The sequence below is a fragment of the Anabrus simplex genome, chromosome 8 (assembly GCF_040414725.1).
Source record: "Anabrus simplex isolate iqAnaSimp1 chromosome 8, ASM4041472v1, whole genome shotgun sequence".
In the NCBI taxonomy this organism is placed as follows: domain Eukaryota; kingdom Metazoa; phylum Arthropoda; class Insecta; order Orthoptera; family Tettigoniidae; genus Anabrus; species Anabrus simplex.
The window spans coordinates 37686577-37706107 of record NC_090272.1 but is presented as its reverse complement, the minus strand read 5'-3'; the positions used below and the strand labels follow the sequence as shown (position 1 = coordinate 37706107).

Here is a 19531-nt window from a genome sequence, read left to right as displayed (position 1 = left end):
AACAACCTCATCAGGGACTGAACAGGGATTGATGAGATTTTTTAAAAAATTTGCTTTATGTCGCACTGACATAGATAGGTCTTAAGGCAATGATGGGACAGGAAAGGCCTAGGAGTGGGAGGAAGTGGCCATGGCCTTAATTAAGATACAGGCCCAGCATTTGCCTGGTTTGAAAATGGGAAACCACTGAAAACCATCTTCAGGGCTATAGACATTGGAGTTCGAACCCATTATCTGCTGGTTTATCTTCATAATGCTCCTGCAACTTATATTTAATGATATTTTCATACATATTATAACCTGTGTTTACAATGCTAATTCCTCTGTAATTTTCACAGTTTTTATGTCACCTTTTTTATGAAAAGGGATAACTATTGCTTTCTGCCAACTTTCTGATGGATTGTCTCCATTCCAAATTTGATTTAAAAAGCTGAGGAATCTTTGTTTGAAAGTTTTACTTGAATATTTGAACAATTCAGCATGTATTGCATCCTCTCCAAGTGTTTTACGATTCCTTACTTTCTTTGAAGTCTGGTCTAACTCTTCTAATGTTATAGATTTCAATGTATTATTGTTAGATATTGGCAAAGTTAACACTTCATTTTTTGAACTTGTCCAGAGTGTTTGAAAATAATTAAGCCAGTCATTTGGTGGTACTGTTTCAAGTTTTACCTCTTCCTTAGCTTCCCTGTTTCATTTCTTCAGAATTATATAAGTTTGTGGTTGTGATCTTGTTAAGTCTGTTTCCAATGTAGATACAAAATTTTACCAACTTTCTCTATGTTTTCATCTAACTTCCCATTTAGCTACTGCTCTCTTATAATTGTACTTTAGTTTATCTTCTATTTTACCAGTTAACAGACATTTCTTGTAAGCATCTCTTTTTTCTGATAAGACCATTTTTGTCTGTTCATGCCAGATTCTCAGACCCTTTTCTTTTTTTCTTTCATTTTTGTTGTTGTCTGTTTCAAAGCTAAGCTAATATTTGACCAATCTTCCTCTACATTGGTACTCACTGATTTTGCTTGAATTAGATTATTAAGTCTATTTTGGTATAGCCATCTTATGCTTGGATCTTTTAAAAGACCAATTGTATAAGTTTTTTCTTTTTGTTCCATGCGGGGTGTATTTTTCTTCGTCCATCTTAGCTTTATGTGGACTGGTGAAACTACTAAGAAATGATCTGTTTCCATTTCAGGATCTGGATATACTCTAACATCTAAACTTAATTCTGCTAATTTTTGGTTGCAGATGACATAATCAATGCTAGATGATAGAAAACAGGATGAAAAGGCCTCTCAGTTTTAGTTACTGTGTTGATGGGTTGAAACAACCTCATGGGGATTACTGTAAGTGCCTAGGTGTTAATACTTTGTATAAGTAATGATCTTTCTTGAGTAATCATATTAATGAGGTTGTTAAGAAAGGTTACAGATCTCTTCACATGGTTATGAGGGTATTTAGGGGTTGTAGTAAGGAAGTAAAGGAGAGGGCCTATATGTCACTGGTAAGACCCCAATTAAACAATGATTCCCACACCAGGACTACTTGATATGAGAACTGAAAAAGATCCAAAGGAAAGCAGCATGATTTGTTCTGGGTGATTTCTGACAAAGCAGTAGTGTTACAAAAATGGGCTGGGAAGTCTTGGGAGTAAGGAGACAAGCTACTGGACTAAGCAGTATGTTGACAATAAAAATTGAAACGATTGCTCCTACTAACCAACACAAAATATACTTAAAAGAATGATCTCTTATTCAGGACTAGTTTTGGGCCCTCCTATTGGGCCACCTTCAGGTTTATAAATAAACTTAAAATACAAATTAGCACACATTAAATAACTTCTTTTACAAACATAGAATAAATGGCTACATCATATTTGATCAAAATTAAACATACATTTCAATATGTACTCTGTTTAAACTTTGTAAAGATTTATATGAATGTACAAGTCTTTATCAGTATTGATATATATTAATGCACCTGTGTATATGATACAATTAGTCTATATGACTTGTTTTTAAAACTCTATTTACATTACAATGTAACAATCTTAGTCTGTGTTGATCCTTATGGAAATTTTAATTTGACTGTTAAAGTTCACTGCCCTAAACCTTTAAAATTTGTACTCAAAATGATTTAATGTACATATTATTCAAACACACAAGTAGCACCTCCTAATTCATCTGTTTCACTGTCAGAATCATTTATATTCACCTTCTGCATGAACTATTTCATCTTCTCTTAACATTTTTTGCATCTTCAGTCATAGATGATGCATTACATTCTTCAACTTCTCGGCATCACTTAGTTGATTCATGAAAAATAATATTTTAAAAACCCTGCTATCAAAATGCCATCTAGCAACAGAACTTGTTACTACATAGTACTACTGTGTACAAACGTGTAGCCATAACCACGCCCTTAATAATTGTGGACATGATTTTATATTAAATTTTATTCTCAAGCCCATACAACTTATGGGCTTGGACAATTGTGAAAGAATGGAAGTTCATAGGTTACCAGAGCATTAATTAAAACCCAGCCACTTATCCTTCAAGAGAGATCCAGTTTATTTTCCTGTCTGGAAGGAAAAGAAGGAACATCAAAATTGATGTGCAGGCAGTTTGAATGGCATTAACATTAAAATGTCTATTCGACACTCCATATTGTATGATGTCGGCATGTGAAAGATCTCTGGCGATACATTTGATGTTTATCTGACAAAATTAACACTTTCAGGACCAAGCCCATACTTTTTACTTGTCCCCACAGTCTGTACAGTTGTCCCTACAAAGCAGGCAATTTTGGTGATTTTAAAAAACTTCCTCTTGAGACCATACTATTACATAGAACTTTCATTCTGAAACCAGACCTCTCCCTATGTTTCCCCGAATTTTTTTTTTTTTTTGTCGATCTGACACCGTATGTGTGACCTGCGCATATATGAGAATGGGCGCTACCTATAATGAATTATAATGCCGAAGACGCCACACACCCCCAGCCCCTAAGCCATCGGAATTAACCAATGAAGGTTAAAATCCCCGACCCGGCCAGGAATTGACCCCTGGATCCTCTGGACCAAAGGCCAACCATGGAGCTGGACTTCTCCTGATTTCTTGTGACATTACTGCTTACCATACAAAAGGCTCTCCTTAGACCAAGAGGAGGACAACGGTCGTTCTCTTGAACTAAAAAGTCACAAGAGGTGAACATCGTGCTACTCTGGAGGACTGTGAACTTGTGGGAGGAAGGGTTCTTTCAGGGCTCTCACCTGGTCTTCTCGACTCTCACTTTCCATCAGGTCGACCGACAGGAGCACATCCTCAATGTCATCTCGATTTAACACGAGTTGGGCTTCGCTGGTAAATGTTATCCAATGCTCGATAAGCTTCTCGGTGGTCAGCCAGCTCGCAGCAAACTGAAGACTGGTCGGTAAGTACATGGCTTCCCTCTCTCTGTGAACAATACACGGCTGTGTTAACATAAGAACAATGTTTCTACAGGATGAGCAAGAGGCAGCTGAGGCCCGTGCTTCATTTTGAGTGTTACCTATTTCATAAATTGAGCCCTTGATAGACAATTCCTCACAGTAAGACCTTAATTAAGGTACAGCCCCCAGCATTTGCCTGGTGTAAAAAAGGGAAACCACGGAAAACCATCTTCAGGGTTGATGACAGTGAATAATTTTTACAGCTAGCATTGCAGATATCAGTATTTTGTTGTGATCTCTTGTGTTGTATACAGGTATTCCCAAAAAATCATCGTCGTCATCATTTAACCATGTCCATTTTCCCAGGTGTGGTGCAAGAACGCTCTCCATTTCTGTTTGTACAGGTACCTTCCTTCCTCTGCAACTTTACACCATTCTATGCCTCTTCCTTGCAGATCATCTTTTATTTGGGATATTTAAGACACATTCTGATCACATCTTGTACACAAGTGTAGTAACAGTAGTACTCAAAGCCATGTATGGCCATTATTAATAATTCCAGTACAACTTTGGAATGTCTGTAACTTGTAAACGATTGGCCATTGAATATACATTTGTAAGGCTATTTTGTGTTGTTTTGGGGTGAAATATCTATGCCCTGTAACTGTGAGAAGTGGGAAACCAGCAACAAACTACATCAAGACTGCAGCAGTAAATGTTCTGGCACCGACAGGAAAGACAGAAGAACTGGTTGACTTCATGGAAGAAAAAGATAGCCATACTTGGACTGTGTGAGACCAAGAAGAGGGGTACGGGAGAGATTCCTCTGAAAGGATGCAGGCTGTATTACAGTGGAGGACCTGAAGCAAAAAATGGAGTGGCCATCATACTTAGAAAAGAAATCCAAGAAAATGTGGAGTCTACAAAATGCGACAGCGATAGAAGGATGGTGATGAAATGAACATCCAGAGGACTTTTTAGAGGAAGTGGAGATAGAGAAGATAAGGAAATGCTATTGTTGGGAGATCTAAACGCACAAGTTGGAATGGTAAGACAAGGAAGGGAAGATGTTGTAGGGCCCTTTGGATATAGAAATGTAAATCCAGAAGGCGAGTTGTTGGTGGATTTTTGCATGAGGAACCAAATGATTGACGGAAACACCTGGTTTAGGAAGAAGAACAGTCAAAGGATTACAAGGTATGGTTGGGGAGACAGATGAACACAGACCATGATTGATTATATAATCATTGAGAAAGAACACTTGAAGAACCTTTTAGATGTTTCAGCCATGCCTGAAGAAGCCTCTGGTGGAGATAATTGAGTTGTGACAGGAAAACTGAAAGTTGGAAAGATTGAAAAACCCCCATTAAGAAGAGAGAAAAGAATTAAAGTTATGGAAGTTGAAGGAGAAGAGCATGCAAGAAGAATTTCAATGGGAAATGATAACCAAGACGGAGATGGGGAATGTTGAAGATGACTGGAAAAGATTTAAGGAATTACAGGTTGGATGCACAGAAAAGGTATGTGATAGAACATTTAGAAATGTGAAAGACAAAGAGACACACTGGTGGAATGATAGGGTAAAGAGTAAAGTGAAGGAAAAGAAAATGGCATGAAAAATATGGAAAGCCGGGCTGAGTGGCTCAGATGGTTAAGGCACTGGCCTTCTAACCCCAACTTGGCAGGTTCGATCCTGGCTCAGTCCGGTGGTATTTGAAGGTCCTCAAATACGACAGCCTCGTGTCGGTAGATTTACTGGCACGTAAAAGAACTCCTGCAGGACTAAATTCCGGCACCTCGGCGTCTCTGAAGACCGTAAAAGTAGTTAGTGGGACGTAAAGCAAATAAAATTATTAATTAAAACATGGAAAACATCTAAGACTGAAGAAAGTAGAAGAAAATGTGTGGAGGCAAAGAATTTGGCCAAGGAAATAGTGGAGGAAGGAAAGCTGGGCCTTATTCACACAGAAATTGAGAGATGATATGAAGGGCAGCAAGAAATTATTGCACGGTATCTTAAGAAACAAAAGGAGAGATCAAGTAAACACCAGATTTGTGAAAGATGAAGATGGCATAATATTAACAAAACCAGAAGAAATAAGAAATAGTGAAGAGAGTATTTTCAGAAGTTGCTGAATAATGACAGTCATTCAATGAACCACTAGGAAAAGCAATTAGTTGATGAAGAAATGAACAAAGAAATTACAATGAATGAAATTGACATGGTAGTAAGAAAGATGAAGAATGGAAAAACCTGCAGGAATAGATGAAATTTCAGTGGAGATGATAAAGACAGCTGGATCTGTGGGCCTGCAGTGGACATATCGAGTTCTCAGGATTGTCTGGGAGAATAAGGAGGTCCATGAGGATTGGCAAAAAGGAATAATCATCCCAATTTTCAAGAAAGGCAATAAGAAGGTATTGAAGAACTACAGGGGAATTACCCTGATATCCCATGTTGCTAAGATAATGGAGAGGCTACTGGAAAGTAGGATAAGGTTGAGGGTTGAAAATCAGATACAGGAAAAATCAGTTGGTTTCAGAAGTGGAAGGTCAAAAATAGAGCCTGCTTTCATTATGAGACAACTAATGATAGTATGGGAATGATATGGTGATGACATTCATTGACATTGAAAAGGCATATGACAGTGTCCCCAGGACTAAAGTTTGCGACAGTCTGGTTCAAAAAAGGAATTGGACAGGGATGAATAAAAATGATCATTGAAATGTAGAAGGAATGTTGTAGTTGCGTGCAAACACAAGTTGGTTCAAAATCACTAGTGGGCTGAGACAGGGAAGTGTTCTATCACCAATCCTGTTTATAATAATAATGGATGACATCATGAAAACAGCAAAAGCAGCATATGGAGGAAGGGAAATGAACATGTTATTATTTTGCAGATGGTATTGTGATTTGGGGAGAAGAGGACATGAAGGTTCAACAACAGTTGGATGTGGTGAATGGGAAGATCGAAGAATGTGGATTGAAAATTAATGTAGGAAAAAAATAAAACTCTCGTTATGACTGGAGGGGAGAAGGAAGGGATGATCAGATTAGACTTGGAGACAAGTAGTACAGATGTTCAAATACCTGGGGAGTGATTTAATGGAGAATGCTCAACTGGATGCTGAAATTAGTAAGAGGATTCAAGCTAGAAGCTGTTTCTATCATAGTGTAAGAAACATGTTATGGGACAAAGATGTGCCAATGGAAGCAAAGGAAACTATGTACAAGATGTATTACATACGCATAACAACTTAAGGAGCAGAAACTGGGACAATGACAAAGAAGGATGAGAGTTGAATACAGGCAGCCGAAATGAAGTTCTTGAGGAGTATGATACAGAAGAGTAGAAGAGACAAAATAAGGAATGAGAAAATCCAGGAAGAAAATGGAGTGGATAAAATGAATGATAGAATAGAAAAGAGCCGATTAAGATGGTTTGGGCACATAAAGTGAATGAGTGATGAAAGAATGCCAAAAAAGGTGACTGAAATGCAAATTCAAGGAAGGAGAGGCCACAGAGGACCACGATTGAGATGGAAGGACACAATCCAATGCAGTATTAGAGAAAGAAACTTAGACTGGGATACAGTGTTGGAGGAGGAGTGGTGGAAAGACTGAAGAAAGTGGAGAGGAACCATATTTGCCCGTACCCGGCGACAGCTGGATAATGGGAAATTATGATGATGATCCATCTTGTTCTTGGTCCATCTGTAGGTCACTTACTCTCCAGGTCCCTTTCAATCTACTCCCATGCTACTCTGGATCCATTCTCTCCAAGTGACCAAACCATCAATGTTGCTAGAGTTGCACAAAATGGTTCCATTTAGATGTCTTTTCCGACCATTTCATTTCTGATCTTATCTTGTCTTATTTTCTGAAGCACTGACCTCAGGTATTTCGACTCCATCTTCCGACCGACCGAAAATACAGAACTCCAGATTGAACAATATTGTGGAAAGAAATGGTATAAAATGTTGGAAAAATGGATAAAAATGAGAAAAATAAATAAATAGTATGAACTTACAGAACAGCATGAAGTAAGACTCTTGCCATTTTCTTTTGCATGGTCTCGACGATGCTCTGAGTAGCACCTTCACGCACAAGCTCCACTAACTTTCTATAGTGTTTGACAGGGTCCTCTTTTTTCTTTCCAGAGTGTTTAGTTGCCTTCTCCTCTGCTCTGCAAACAGATGATTATTATTAATAATAATAATCAACACACTATCTGGAAATAAAATTACAATATGCTATGTAGACAATTATTGGAAATGTTGCTAATAAATATACTGTATTGTCGTTGCACTTAGAAAAACCGCTATGTGATAATACTTCATCTTAGAACTCTGATCAGAAAGGTTCTCTCAAGGTTCAGTATCGCATGAACTGTATCAGCAAAGTGATACGTGTGCTGCGGGTCAGTATTTCTCCCCTCAACATTGTCACATAACGGTAATACAAGTAATCATGTTCATATTGGTCCGTGTTGATTATATAACATGAGAAAAAATCAATACACAATATTATGATTTCTTTCAAATGTGTTTATGTGCTATTAATCTTATGTAAGTGTTTGTGTGCTGATGATGGCTCCAAAAGCCAAAACATGTCCACTTTTGTTTGATAAATAATCTTTATATATTATAATACTATGTACTGACTAGATGGTTAATCAATATTTTTTTCTCAATACATAACAGTATTTCGGGGTGAAACGATGATATGCTGTATATCCAGCCTGCATGTGTGTTAAACGAGTGTTTCCCAAACTTGCTGACTAAAGTACCACCTCCCCTGCTCCAGTTCCTATTTTTAAAGTACCTAACTTAACCTAACCCCATAGCATGGTAGAGTGTCGGCCTCTAGATCCCAAGATAGCGGGTTAAAACCCGGCAGAGGTAGTCCAATTTTGGAAGGGCGGACAAAATTCCATTCGACACTCCATGTCGTACGATGTCAGCACGTAAAAGATCTCTACACATTTGGTGATTACCCGACAAAATTAATTAAATCTTAGCCATAGACCCCAAAAGAGTTTCAGTTTACTCAGTCTGCCATCTAGTGGGCCTAGAGTAAAACGGAACATCAAAATTGACGAGCAGACAGCCAGATGATATCAGACAGAAATATCTGCACACAGAAGCTGAGGACATATGCTTCTTCTTCTTCTTCTTCTTCTTCTTCTTCTTCTTCTTCTTCTTCTTCTTCTTCTTCTTCTTCATCTTGTGTTCCGGCCTTCTAAGGAGCATGTTACAATTTCAATTCTTCCTCCTTAGTTCTTTCCTTTTCTTCCAGTATTCTTTCATTGTTTCACTGTGTTTCTTCTTCCTGTCTTCAGTCCACTTTGTGCCTGTTTGCTTTTCCTTCCTCCCTTGGAATCCTTCCATTTGTAAGACTTTCTTCCTAAAAATCTTTCTTTCCAATAATTCTTCTTCTCATATGTTGTTCCTTTCCAGGTCTTTCTTCACTTCTTGAATCCAGGTGGTAGTTGATTTCTTTTCCCAAAGGTACTTGAAGATTCGTTTAGTTAGTCTATTGTCATCCATTCTGTAAATGTGTCCAAGAAATAGCAATCTCTTATTGCAATTTTCTTATTGTTTCTGATATGTTTTCTATGTTCTGGTAAATTTCATTGTTACATCTTGATTTCCAAAACTCTGCAATTCGTAGAGGACCTAATATTTTCCTTATAATTCTTCTTTCTAATATTTCTAATTTATCAAGCTTGTAGTTCGGTGCTAGACATTCGCTAGCATAAAGGCCTTCTGGTTTCACTACTGTGTTGTAGTGCTTTATTTTAAGTTTTCTTGATAAGCACTTCTTCTTCTTCTTCTTCTTCTTCTTCTTCTTCTTCTTCTTCTTCTTCTTCTTCTTATTATTATTATTATTATTATTATTATTATTATTATTATTATTATTATTATTATATTATTATTATTATTATTATTATTATTATTATTATTATTATTATTATTATTATTATTATTAGGGTCTTACAAGAGACTTACAGTATATGTCCTCTCTTTTACATCCTTACTACAACCCCTAAATAGCCTCATAACCATGAGCAGAGATCTGTACCCTTTATTTGCAATCATATTTATGTGATTACCCCAATGAAGATCTTTTCTTATATTAACACCCAGATACTTACAATGATCCCCAAAAGGAACTTTTACCCCATCAACGCAGTAATTAAATGAGAGGACTTTTCCCATTTGTGAAACTCACAACCTGATTTTTAACCCCGTTTATCATCATACCATTGCCTACTGTCCAACTCACAACATTATCGAGGTCATTTTGCAGTTGCTCACAATCTTGTAACTTATTTATTACTCTGTACAGAATAACATCATCTGCAAAAAGCCTTATGTCTGATTCCACTTCTTTACATATATCATTTATACATATAAGGAAACATAAAGGTCCAAAAATACTGCCTTGAGTAATTCCTCTCTTAATTATTACAGGGTCAGATAAAGCTTTGCCTACTCTAATTCTCTGAGTTCCATTTTCTACAGATATAGCCACCCATTCAGTCACTCTTTTTTCTAGTCCAACTGAACTCATTTTTGCCAGTAATCTCCCATGATCTACCCTATCAAATGGTTTAGATAGGTCAATCGCAATACAGTCCATTTGACCTCCAGAATCCAGGATATCTGCTATATCTTGCTAGAATCCTACAAGTTGAGCTTCAGTGGAATAACCTTTCCTAAACCCAAACTGCCTTCTATCAAACCAGTTATTAATTTTGCAAACATGTCTTATATAATCAGAAATAATGCTTTCCCAAAGCTTACATGCAAGGCATGTCAAACTTACTGGCCTGTAATTTTCAGCTTTATGTCTATCAACATTTCCTTTATAAACAGGGGCTACTATAGCAACTCTCCATTCATTTGGTATAGCTCCTTCATGCAAACAGTAATGAAATAAGTACTTCAGATGTGGTGCTATATCCCAACCCATTGTCTTTAGTTTATCCCCCAAAACTGCAGGCGCTTAAATGCGGCCAGTATCCAGTAATCAGGAGATAGTGAGTTCGAGCCTCACTGTTGGCAGCCCTGAAGATGGTTTTCCGTGGTTTCCCATTTTCACACCAGGCAAATGCCGGGGCTGTATCTTAATTAAGGCCACGGCCGCTTCCTTCCAATTCCTAGGCCTTACCTATCCCATCGTCGCAATAAGACCTATCTGTGTCGGTATCGGTGCGATGTAAAGCAAATAGCAGAAAACAACTTATCAATTCCAGCTGCTATTCTAGTTTTCAACTTTTGGATCTTACTGTAAATGTCATTGTTATCATAGGTAAATTTTAATACTTCTTTAGTGTCAGTCACTTCCTCTATCTGGACATTATCCTTGTAACCAAACATCTTTACATACTGCTGACTGAATACTTCTGCCTTTTGAAGATCCTCGCATACACACTCCCCTTGTTCATTAATGATTCCTGGAATGTCCTTCTTGGAACCTGTTTCTGCCTTAAAGTACCTATACATACTCTTCCATTTTTCACTCAAATTTGTATGACCGCCAATTATGCTTGCCATCATGTTATCCTTAGCTGACTTCTTTGCTAGATTCTATTTCCTAGTAACTTCCTTCCATTTCTCCTTACTTCCACAGCCATTTCTAACTCTATTTCTTTCCAACCTGCACCTCCTTCCTGGTCTCTTTATTCTCTGTTATAATATAGTGGATCATTATCGTTCCTTACCATCTTTAAGGGTACGAACCTATTTTCACATTCCTCATATTCCTTTAAACCCATCCCAGAGTCTGTTTACATTTTTATTTACTGTTTTCCACTAGTCATATTTCATCATCGTCATCATCATCATCATTGTACAGTTCCAGTTTCCCGGGTACTGTTAACGAGCCTCTTCCACTTTTTCTTGTCCATATACAACTTGTCATGGGGAACATCATCCACTGTCCATCCTCTGGTAACTAGATCAACCTTGATCATGTCCAACCATTGGGATTTAGGTTTTCCTGCAGGTCTTTTCCCCTCTACCTGTCTTTCCAAATTTATTCTGGCTGTTCTTGTGGGTTCCATCCTCATCACATGCCCATACCACTGTAGTCTGGATGTGCCGATTCCATCTAATAGAGATGTCTTTATTCTGGCTTCTTTCCTCACCTCCTCATTTCTTAACTTGTCCATCTTGGTCTTCTGGATGGTGAATCTAAGAAATTTCATCTCTGATGCTTGCAGTCTTGATGAGTCTCTTTTTGTGAAGGTTCATGCTTCAATACCACAGGTCAATATTGGTATGAAATAGCTGTTAAACATCATCAGTTTGGCCAGTTTTGGAATCATGTCATCCCAGAAAAGTGTTCTTACTTGTTGGTAGAATTTTGATTCTTTTTGCACTCTGTTTGTAATTTCCCTTCTGAGCAAATTATCACTGGAGATTACACTTCCAAGGTAAGGAAAACTATCCACACACTCTAGCTGGTGGTCTCGTAGTTTTACACTTGCTGGACACCCTTCTCTGTTGACTGTCATCACCACTGTCTTTGATGTTGATGTTGAGGTTATATTCCTGGAACTGGGATTTCCATACATTGAGTCTGGTCTGTACTTCATCTTCTGTTTCACCCCAAATCATGATATCGTCAGCAAAGGCCACTGCATTCAGTTCACCTAACAACCTCCTTGACGTTCTTCATTATATTGTCCTTAACAGTGATGAACAGTAGTGGGGACAGTGAAAGTCCTTGCTGAACTCCATTCTTGGTCTCAAACTATGAAGATCGACCTTCCCCAATTTGTACACAGCTAGTACAGTCTTTGTACAACATCTGAATTTTCCTTACCAGTCCTGAAGGCACATTTCTTTTCCTAGGCACTCCCAGATCTTATCTCTTATAACACTATCATAGGCCTTTTTTATATCCAGTAATACAATGACCAGGTTCTTGCCTTTCTCCCAATACTTTTCCATCAGCATGCGGGTGCTAAAAATTAGATCCATTGTTGATCTGTTACTTCTGAATCCACATTGCTCCTCCTCTAACTGTGGTTCATTGATGGTTCTCAATCTCCCTTCTACGATCTCTAGAATTTTTAACCCCCAAGACAGCAGTGTTATTCCTCTATAGTTGGTGGGTTTCCGTCTGCTGCCTTTCTTAAACAAAGGAATTATAATGCCCTTGTTCCAATCTGCAGGTATTTTGTTGTCTGTCCACACAGCATTTAGTACTTGTGCAGCTATTGTTTACCCTGGATGCCTGCTACCTTTATCATGTTCGCATTCACTTCATCTGCACCTGAAGATTTTCCTTTAGGCATAGATTTTAAGGCTGTCTCAGTTTCTGTCCAGGTGATGGGAGGTTCTTCATTGTAGCCCTGGATTTCCAGTTCTGTATTTTGTTCTTGAACTAGTCTATTCAGTAGGTGGTCGAAATGGTTCTTCAGGACTTCTCTCATGTCATTTTCTGTCCTAACCAGATTTCCATTTTCATCTTCAAGTGCCTTTATGGTATTCATTGGTTTCCTTTTACCTCTGATAACACTATACAGTAGTTTCTTATTGCCTCTGCTGTCTTCCTCCAGTTTCTGAGTGAATACATTCCATGCCTTGGTCTTTCTTTCTGTAACTGTTCTTTCAACGTCCAGTTTCTTGTTTTGGTATAATTGTTTGAGGTTTCTGATCTTTGCCTCATCTCTAGTAAGATCTGGTTTATTTTTCTCCCAATCCGTTTCTTTTTACAAGAAATTTCTTGCCCTGATTGCTGCTCTTACTCTTTCATTCCACCAAGGTGTTTCCTTCTCCCTTGTTTTCATATTTGTCTTTCCACAAACTTCAGTTACTTCCTTAACCAATGTGTCCCTTAGTCTGGTCCATTCTGCCTCTCCATTTTTCCTTTCATTTCTTGGTAGCAGGGTTTTTATCCAGTTCTGATACTCAGTTCTCTTATCTGTTTTCTGGAGTTTCCATACTTTGATTTTTGGCATTTTCCTGTTCTGTACTTTTGGCACATGGAAATTTCTTAGGTCCGTTGTTGTCACTGTCAAGGCTCTCGCTGGGTATATCTGTTACCATTCTGCTCCTTTCTTCATCTGAGGTGACATAATCAATTACAGTCTTTTGTAGTCCATCGCAACTGTAACGTGTTATCTTATGGCTCGGTCTCTTCTTGATCCACCTATTTTTCACCACCAACCCATTCCTCATACAGAAATCAAGGAGATGTTCATCTTCTATATTTCATCCACCATATCCATGAGGTTCCACTACGTTCTCATATCCTGTTCTATCTGTCCTAATCTGTGCATTCAGATCTCCTATAATGATTACTCTCTCTTTACTAATAACTTTTCCAAATCATCAAGAAACTGGTTCTTATCCTCTTGACAACATCCAGTTTGAGGTGCATTCACCTGTACCAAAGTTGTTTTTCTTTCCCTAAATGCACAGTCACCTTTAATATTCTCTCACTAACATCTGTATGTCAGTGTCTCCTTCTAGATCTTTACTGACGATGAAACCAACACCATTCCTCATCTCTTTGTCATTTCCATGCCAATACAGTGTATACTGTTTTCTTAATTTCTTCATTCCTTTCCCTCTCCATTTCGTTTCACTCAGCCCCAGTATCATTAACTTCCTCCTTTCCATGAGGTTCGCTAGTTCTTCACATTTTCCTGTGAAAATGAGTAAGTTGATGGTCCCATTCCGTGTTAGTCTTCTCCGGGATATTTGCATTTTTGCAAGACCCTATCTACCAACAGGCCATAAACCATCATTCCTGGCATGAGTCTGCACATGCTGGCATCTTAATTTAGTTGATAAATGCATTCACTGGCTCTTATGTGTTTTGAAAGCAACTACAAATAAGCTCTTTTGTAAATGCAGTGTCAGATTTTGCAAAGAAATGGGCCTTTGTAAATTAACGGGAACAAATCTAAAGTGCTAGTTGAGCAGGCACACAAAGGAAGGAAGAAAGATGGGAATTGGATGGTGCAGGGAGATAGGTTAGAATGAATAAGTTAGAATATTTAGGAGTGATTATTAACAGAAAAGGGACTTGGGAGGATCAAATTAGAGGAGCGAGAAGCAAGTGGATGGCCTCCCTAGCCTCAGTCAAAAACTTGTTGGCTAAATTTCCGGGTATTAGCTATAAAACCTTGAGGTTAGTTTTAAGATCGGTTGTATTTGGTAGGGTAATGTATGGGGCAAAAGTGTGGGGTTTGGATGGAAAAAGAATGGAATTAAGACAAATTATTAGTAATTTTGGTAAGTCGGTGATGTGGCTCCCTCAGTGCACAGCGAATGCAGGGGTTGAATTAATGATTGGGGAAGATACTGAAGTTGAGTGTGTGAAAAGAATAGTTAAATATTGGATGATTTTGAAAAGAGAAGTAGGCAGGAGAGTGTTGCAAGCTGTGTACAAGCAACAACTGAAGAGCATGTATAAGGGATGCTGGCTAGAAAAAATTAAAGGATACTTGGAGAAGATAGGCTTGGGGTACATGTGGGTGGAGATGTGGACAAAGTCGGAAGCCAGAGGGGTGAAGGTGCTTTTGAGGAGGATCAGAGATATGCATAGGCAGAAATTATTAGAAGAAATTGGGCTAAGAAGTTCCGTTAGTGTTTTTAATAAAGTAGTGGAAGTAACTGGGATAAATATTAGATACGTTGATAGGTTAAACAGGGGTGGGTTGGTATGGTGGTTGATGGGACTACACGAGAATAAGGGTTGGTTAAAGGGTAGAGATAAGACAGTATGTGTACTATGTGGGGTAGTAAGCGAAGATTTTCACTTAATCAGTAATTGTAAAGAAGCGAGTAAGATAAGGAATAGTTTATTGAGTGCCAAGCATTGTGAATTATTAGGAAAAGGGGATAAGCAGAATATTATAAGGTGGATTATTATGGAATGGGAAGATGGAGGAGAGTTGAACAGGTACTTATGTGCGATTGAAAAATCTTGTGAGAGAAAGATGAAAGAGGAAGAGACATAGGATGAATAAGTGGATGTGTAAATGATGTAAAGTTAGATGTGAAGTCTTGGAAAAAAGGAATGTGAGTGTAATGAATTAAGTTAGGAAGCTGTCTAGATTTTGTAACAGTAGGAGGCCTTATCGATCGTGATACGGCGGGTTATTATGTAACTGTTGACAAACACTGCACTGGAATTCAGCCAGTAGTAAGTATGTCAGTGGACAAGAAATGCGAAATCAGTAGCTGAGCAGACAAAGACATGTTCCGAAGGTGTTGAAATGTGATGTCAGCTGATTTCACAGCAACGACCTGGTATAATTGCTGCATGTAGAATGCAAGGATAGAGAAAGGTTGGATTAGATTTACTTAGGACTGGATTGTAGGATATTCAATTATTATCTTTAGTTTTATTGTATTTAATTGTGACAGTTGTTATTATTATTATTATTATTATTATTATTATTATTATTATTATTATTATTATTATTATTATTATTATTATTATTAACTTAGGGCAAGTACCAAGAGGGGATGGCATGGACGGGCAGTAGTTTTAGGGATCGCACCTCACATGGGGTCTGGTCATCTGCCGGTGTGAGGTGTCATTTAATAAGCTAGGAGTTTAGAGTAAGTTAGTTATAGGGATGGCGCTCACACGAGGCTTGGCTTTTCTGCCCATGTGAGTGACCACACAATATACTCAGTATATATATTTTTATTTTTTATATTGGTTTTATTTATTAAAAATGTTTATTGTTGTTTGTAAGAAGGGGAGGGGGGAGGGAACATCATAAGAGGGAGGGATATGGCGGTCCTATCCCTAATGCGGTTGACAAGTGTTAATAGACAGAGGTTGAGAAAGGAGAGAGAGAGAGATGCAGGATACATGTGGTACTGCGCGCCAGCACCCGTGTGACCTGCGGCCAAACGGAATGACAAGACTCCCTCTCGAACACACACTCTTCCTGTCCGTATGTACTGTACATACTTTCCTGCCCATTTCCAGCTGAGAGCCAACGATGACGCAGCCCCAGGTTATTTAAGAACGTGGCTGTGTTATCAATGCCTTGAAAGAAGAGCTCCCAACTTATGCTCATAACTAGTACATTTTATGCTTATAGAAGCATTCAACAGTATCCTAGTGAAGTCACAGCTCGCTGAAATAGCAGCTATTTTTTTAGCTACAGTGAAAACGTGCCCGTAGGTTCTCTGAGCTCAGTCAGCAGCAATGAAATAGCGCGCCTGTAGTTTCTATGCGCGGCATCTCCAATGTGTTAAAGGAATTTTGTGGTCTAATATTCAGTCTTACAAGTTCCATCCTGTTTCTCGGCCTGCTAGTGCTGGGAAGTCCATCCCCCAGGTGCACAGCATATTAGTGTAGTGGGTGAGTGATCAGTGTATGTGCTCGAGCACACTGATATTGTAGTTACATCACTGGCCATGAAGGTCAGAGCTGAGGGAAGTTCTGCCAGTCAAAGTCAATCATTGCGACGATACATGAGCTCAAAATGCAGTCAGAAACATATCAAAAATACAGTAGAGGGCCTCGATGAATGTGAGCGCAAAGAGCCATTGGATGAAGAATATTTTTTTCATGCAAGCAGAAGAACTACCGTGTAGGCAGTTTATTATATCGGAAAGGCATAACATAGAATGCCACTACAAAACAAGACATGCTCATTTTCATGGGACGGTTGTAGAGGATGATGACTGCATCTACCTTAAGAACAACAGCTCTTGCTTTAGTTTACCCAGCAGCTGAATATTTCAGTCCAGTATGGCTTAATAGTGCTCACACAAAGAAACTTGAAACTCAGCTGAATGACACAATGAGGACTATATCAGGGATCACCCAGTCTACACCTTTGGAATGGCTACCAGTACTTTCTAACATTCCTCCTCTTCATCTTAGAAAACAAATGGCACTGAAAAAATAATGGCTTAAAAGCCATGAAAATTCTCTCCTGCCAATACATCAGGACTATTCACATCAGCGCCTCAGGTTAAAATTAATAAAACCATCATGGGTACTAGGTGAGAGACTGATCCAAGAAGAATTTAATGTAAATCAAACATGGTGCAATGTGTGGTTCTCTTCAAACCCGGACAAACTAAATTTAATCGTGGGTCCTCCTGGTTTCAACCTACCCAGAAAAATCTGGGCATCATTAAGAATCCAACATGGCAGATGTCAATACTGGAAGCATAACTGAGAACCCCTGCTCTGCCCACTGAGCAATGCACGACATCCATGAGGCCACTGAAGAAGCTGTAAAATGGTCAAGGCCATTCAACTCTGACACTACTACATCATGACCTAAGTCTCACTATGTATGTTTTAAGACTACTCAAATATGTACTGTATGTAGTTGTAAACATTTTTTTTATCATTGGTTGTAAACTTGTATCCTTCTGCCATATGAAATAATAATAGTAGGGGATGACTGAATTAAAATGGTTGAGGATAAGTTTTAAATACAATTTTCAGAAACTCAATGAAGTGGGAGTCACAATACAGTAGAACAATGTGCAAAATCAAACATAAAACTTATTGAATTATGTATTAAGTTTTGTTCTGTTGTTTGGGTCATCAGTCCATAGACAGTCCATAATTATTTTATTGAATTAATAACAGGAACAGTGGAAATTCTATCAGTCCCATCCAAGAAATAATAAATCGTAACTTGCATGCTACAAACCCATATCTCTGTAAAGTCACCAAAATGTACGTATGAAAGAAGAATGGTGCCAGGTAAGATCCTTGCAGGTACACTCTTCTCAGAAACTATCGAACCTATACGTCAAATGTTTGCTGTGGACATCCACAGTGCATTTATCTACATAAGAGGTAGATTAATTTTGATAATAATTAAAAGTAATTTTTTCTTTTTATAATTTTCTTTACGCCACACCGACACAGATAGGTCTGATGTAGATGTTGATTCCCATGGGGAATAGGTCTTACGGTGACGATGGAATAAGAAGGGGCTAGGAGTGGGAAGGAAGAGGCCATGGCCCTAATTAGGGCACAGCCGCAGCACTTGCCTGGTGTGAAAATGGAAAACCACGAAAAATCATCTTCAGGGCTGCTGGCAGTGGGGTTCGAACCCACTATCTATCTCCCAAATGGAAGCTAATAGCCATGTGATCCTAACCACGCCACCACTTGTTCAGTCAGAATTAAGTCTGATAAAATATAAAGCCTGGGGAAAATACAATACAACATACTTGTTTGTATTTTGAGTGACTACATTGTAACACGAAAATTGTAATGAGTCAATTTTCTTTGAATATGGAAATATAGCGAAATAAAATCACATTTATTAATATTGAACACTGTATAAATAAAGCACGACTATTAAAAAAAAGGTACTTTTTCCTGCGATTATAGTGTCTTCTTTTTACATTGTACTCATTGAAAATGTGCGAAGGAAGCTTTGTAGTCATAAACAAACTTCACTCCTCCTGTACCGTGAGCAGTGTGTTCACTCTTTTGCTTCATATGTACACTGCTTGCATCTCAGTCATACCAGTCTAGTCGCACAGGACAGTCTCAACGGGCACCCAGCTCTTCATTTGCATGGGTGTTAATGCTTCTGTGTGAACCAATGTAAATATTTGATCACATACAATTCTTTCTTACTGAGTGGGTGACTGTAGTTTGGGTCACATAGCTGTGGGCTTGTATTCGGGAGATAGTGGGTTCCAACCCCACTGTCATCGGCCATGAAGATGGTGTTCTGTGGTTTCACATTTTCACACCATGCTGTATTTCACTTGCTTTCCGCTCTTTTTTTTTTTTTTTTTTCACCGTTGGCTTTATGTCGCACCGATTCAAACAGGCCTCATGATGATGATGGGCTAGGAGTTGGAAGGAAGCGGCCATGGCCTTCATTAACGTACAGCCCCAGCATCTGCCTGGTGTGAAAATGGGAAACCATGGAAAATCATCTTCAGGGATGCCGACAATGGGGTTCAAACCCACTATCTTCCAGATGCAAGCTCATAGTTCCGCACCCCTAACCGCACAGCCAACTTTGCTCTGTCTTTCTGCTCCTAGCCCTTTCCTATCCCATCTTCACCATTAGACCTCTTGGCAAGGACTTTCTCGCTTGACCTTGGCCGCCGATG

The 19531-nt window shown here is 38.6% G+C and overlaps 1 protein-coding gene across 1 annotated transcript in view; it reads right to left on the bottom strand.

Annotated features, from left to right (window-relative positions):
* The window catches only part of LOC136879285 (ankyrin repeat and MYND domain-containing protein 1), a 299890-nt gene that overhangs the window by 29327 nt on the left and 251032 nt on the right, over positions 1–19531 (bottom strand). Inside the window, exons 16-17 of the mRNA XM_068228945.1 lie at positions 7465–7620; positions 3275–3458 (exon numbers count right to left, since the gene is read on the bottom strand). Of these exons, the coding sequence (XP_068085046.1) occupies positions 3275–3458; positions 7465–7620 (340 nt within the window). The remainder of the gene's footprint in view (positions 1–3274; positions 3459–7464; positions 7621–19531) is intronic.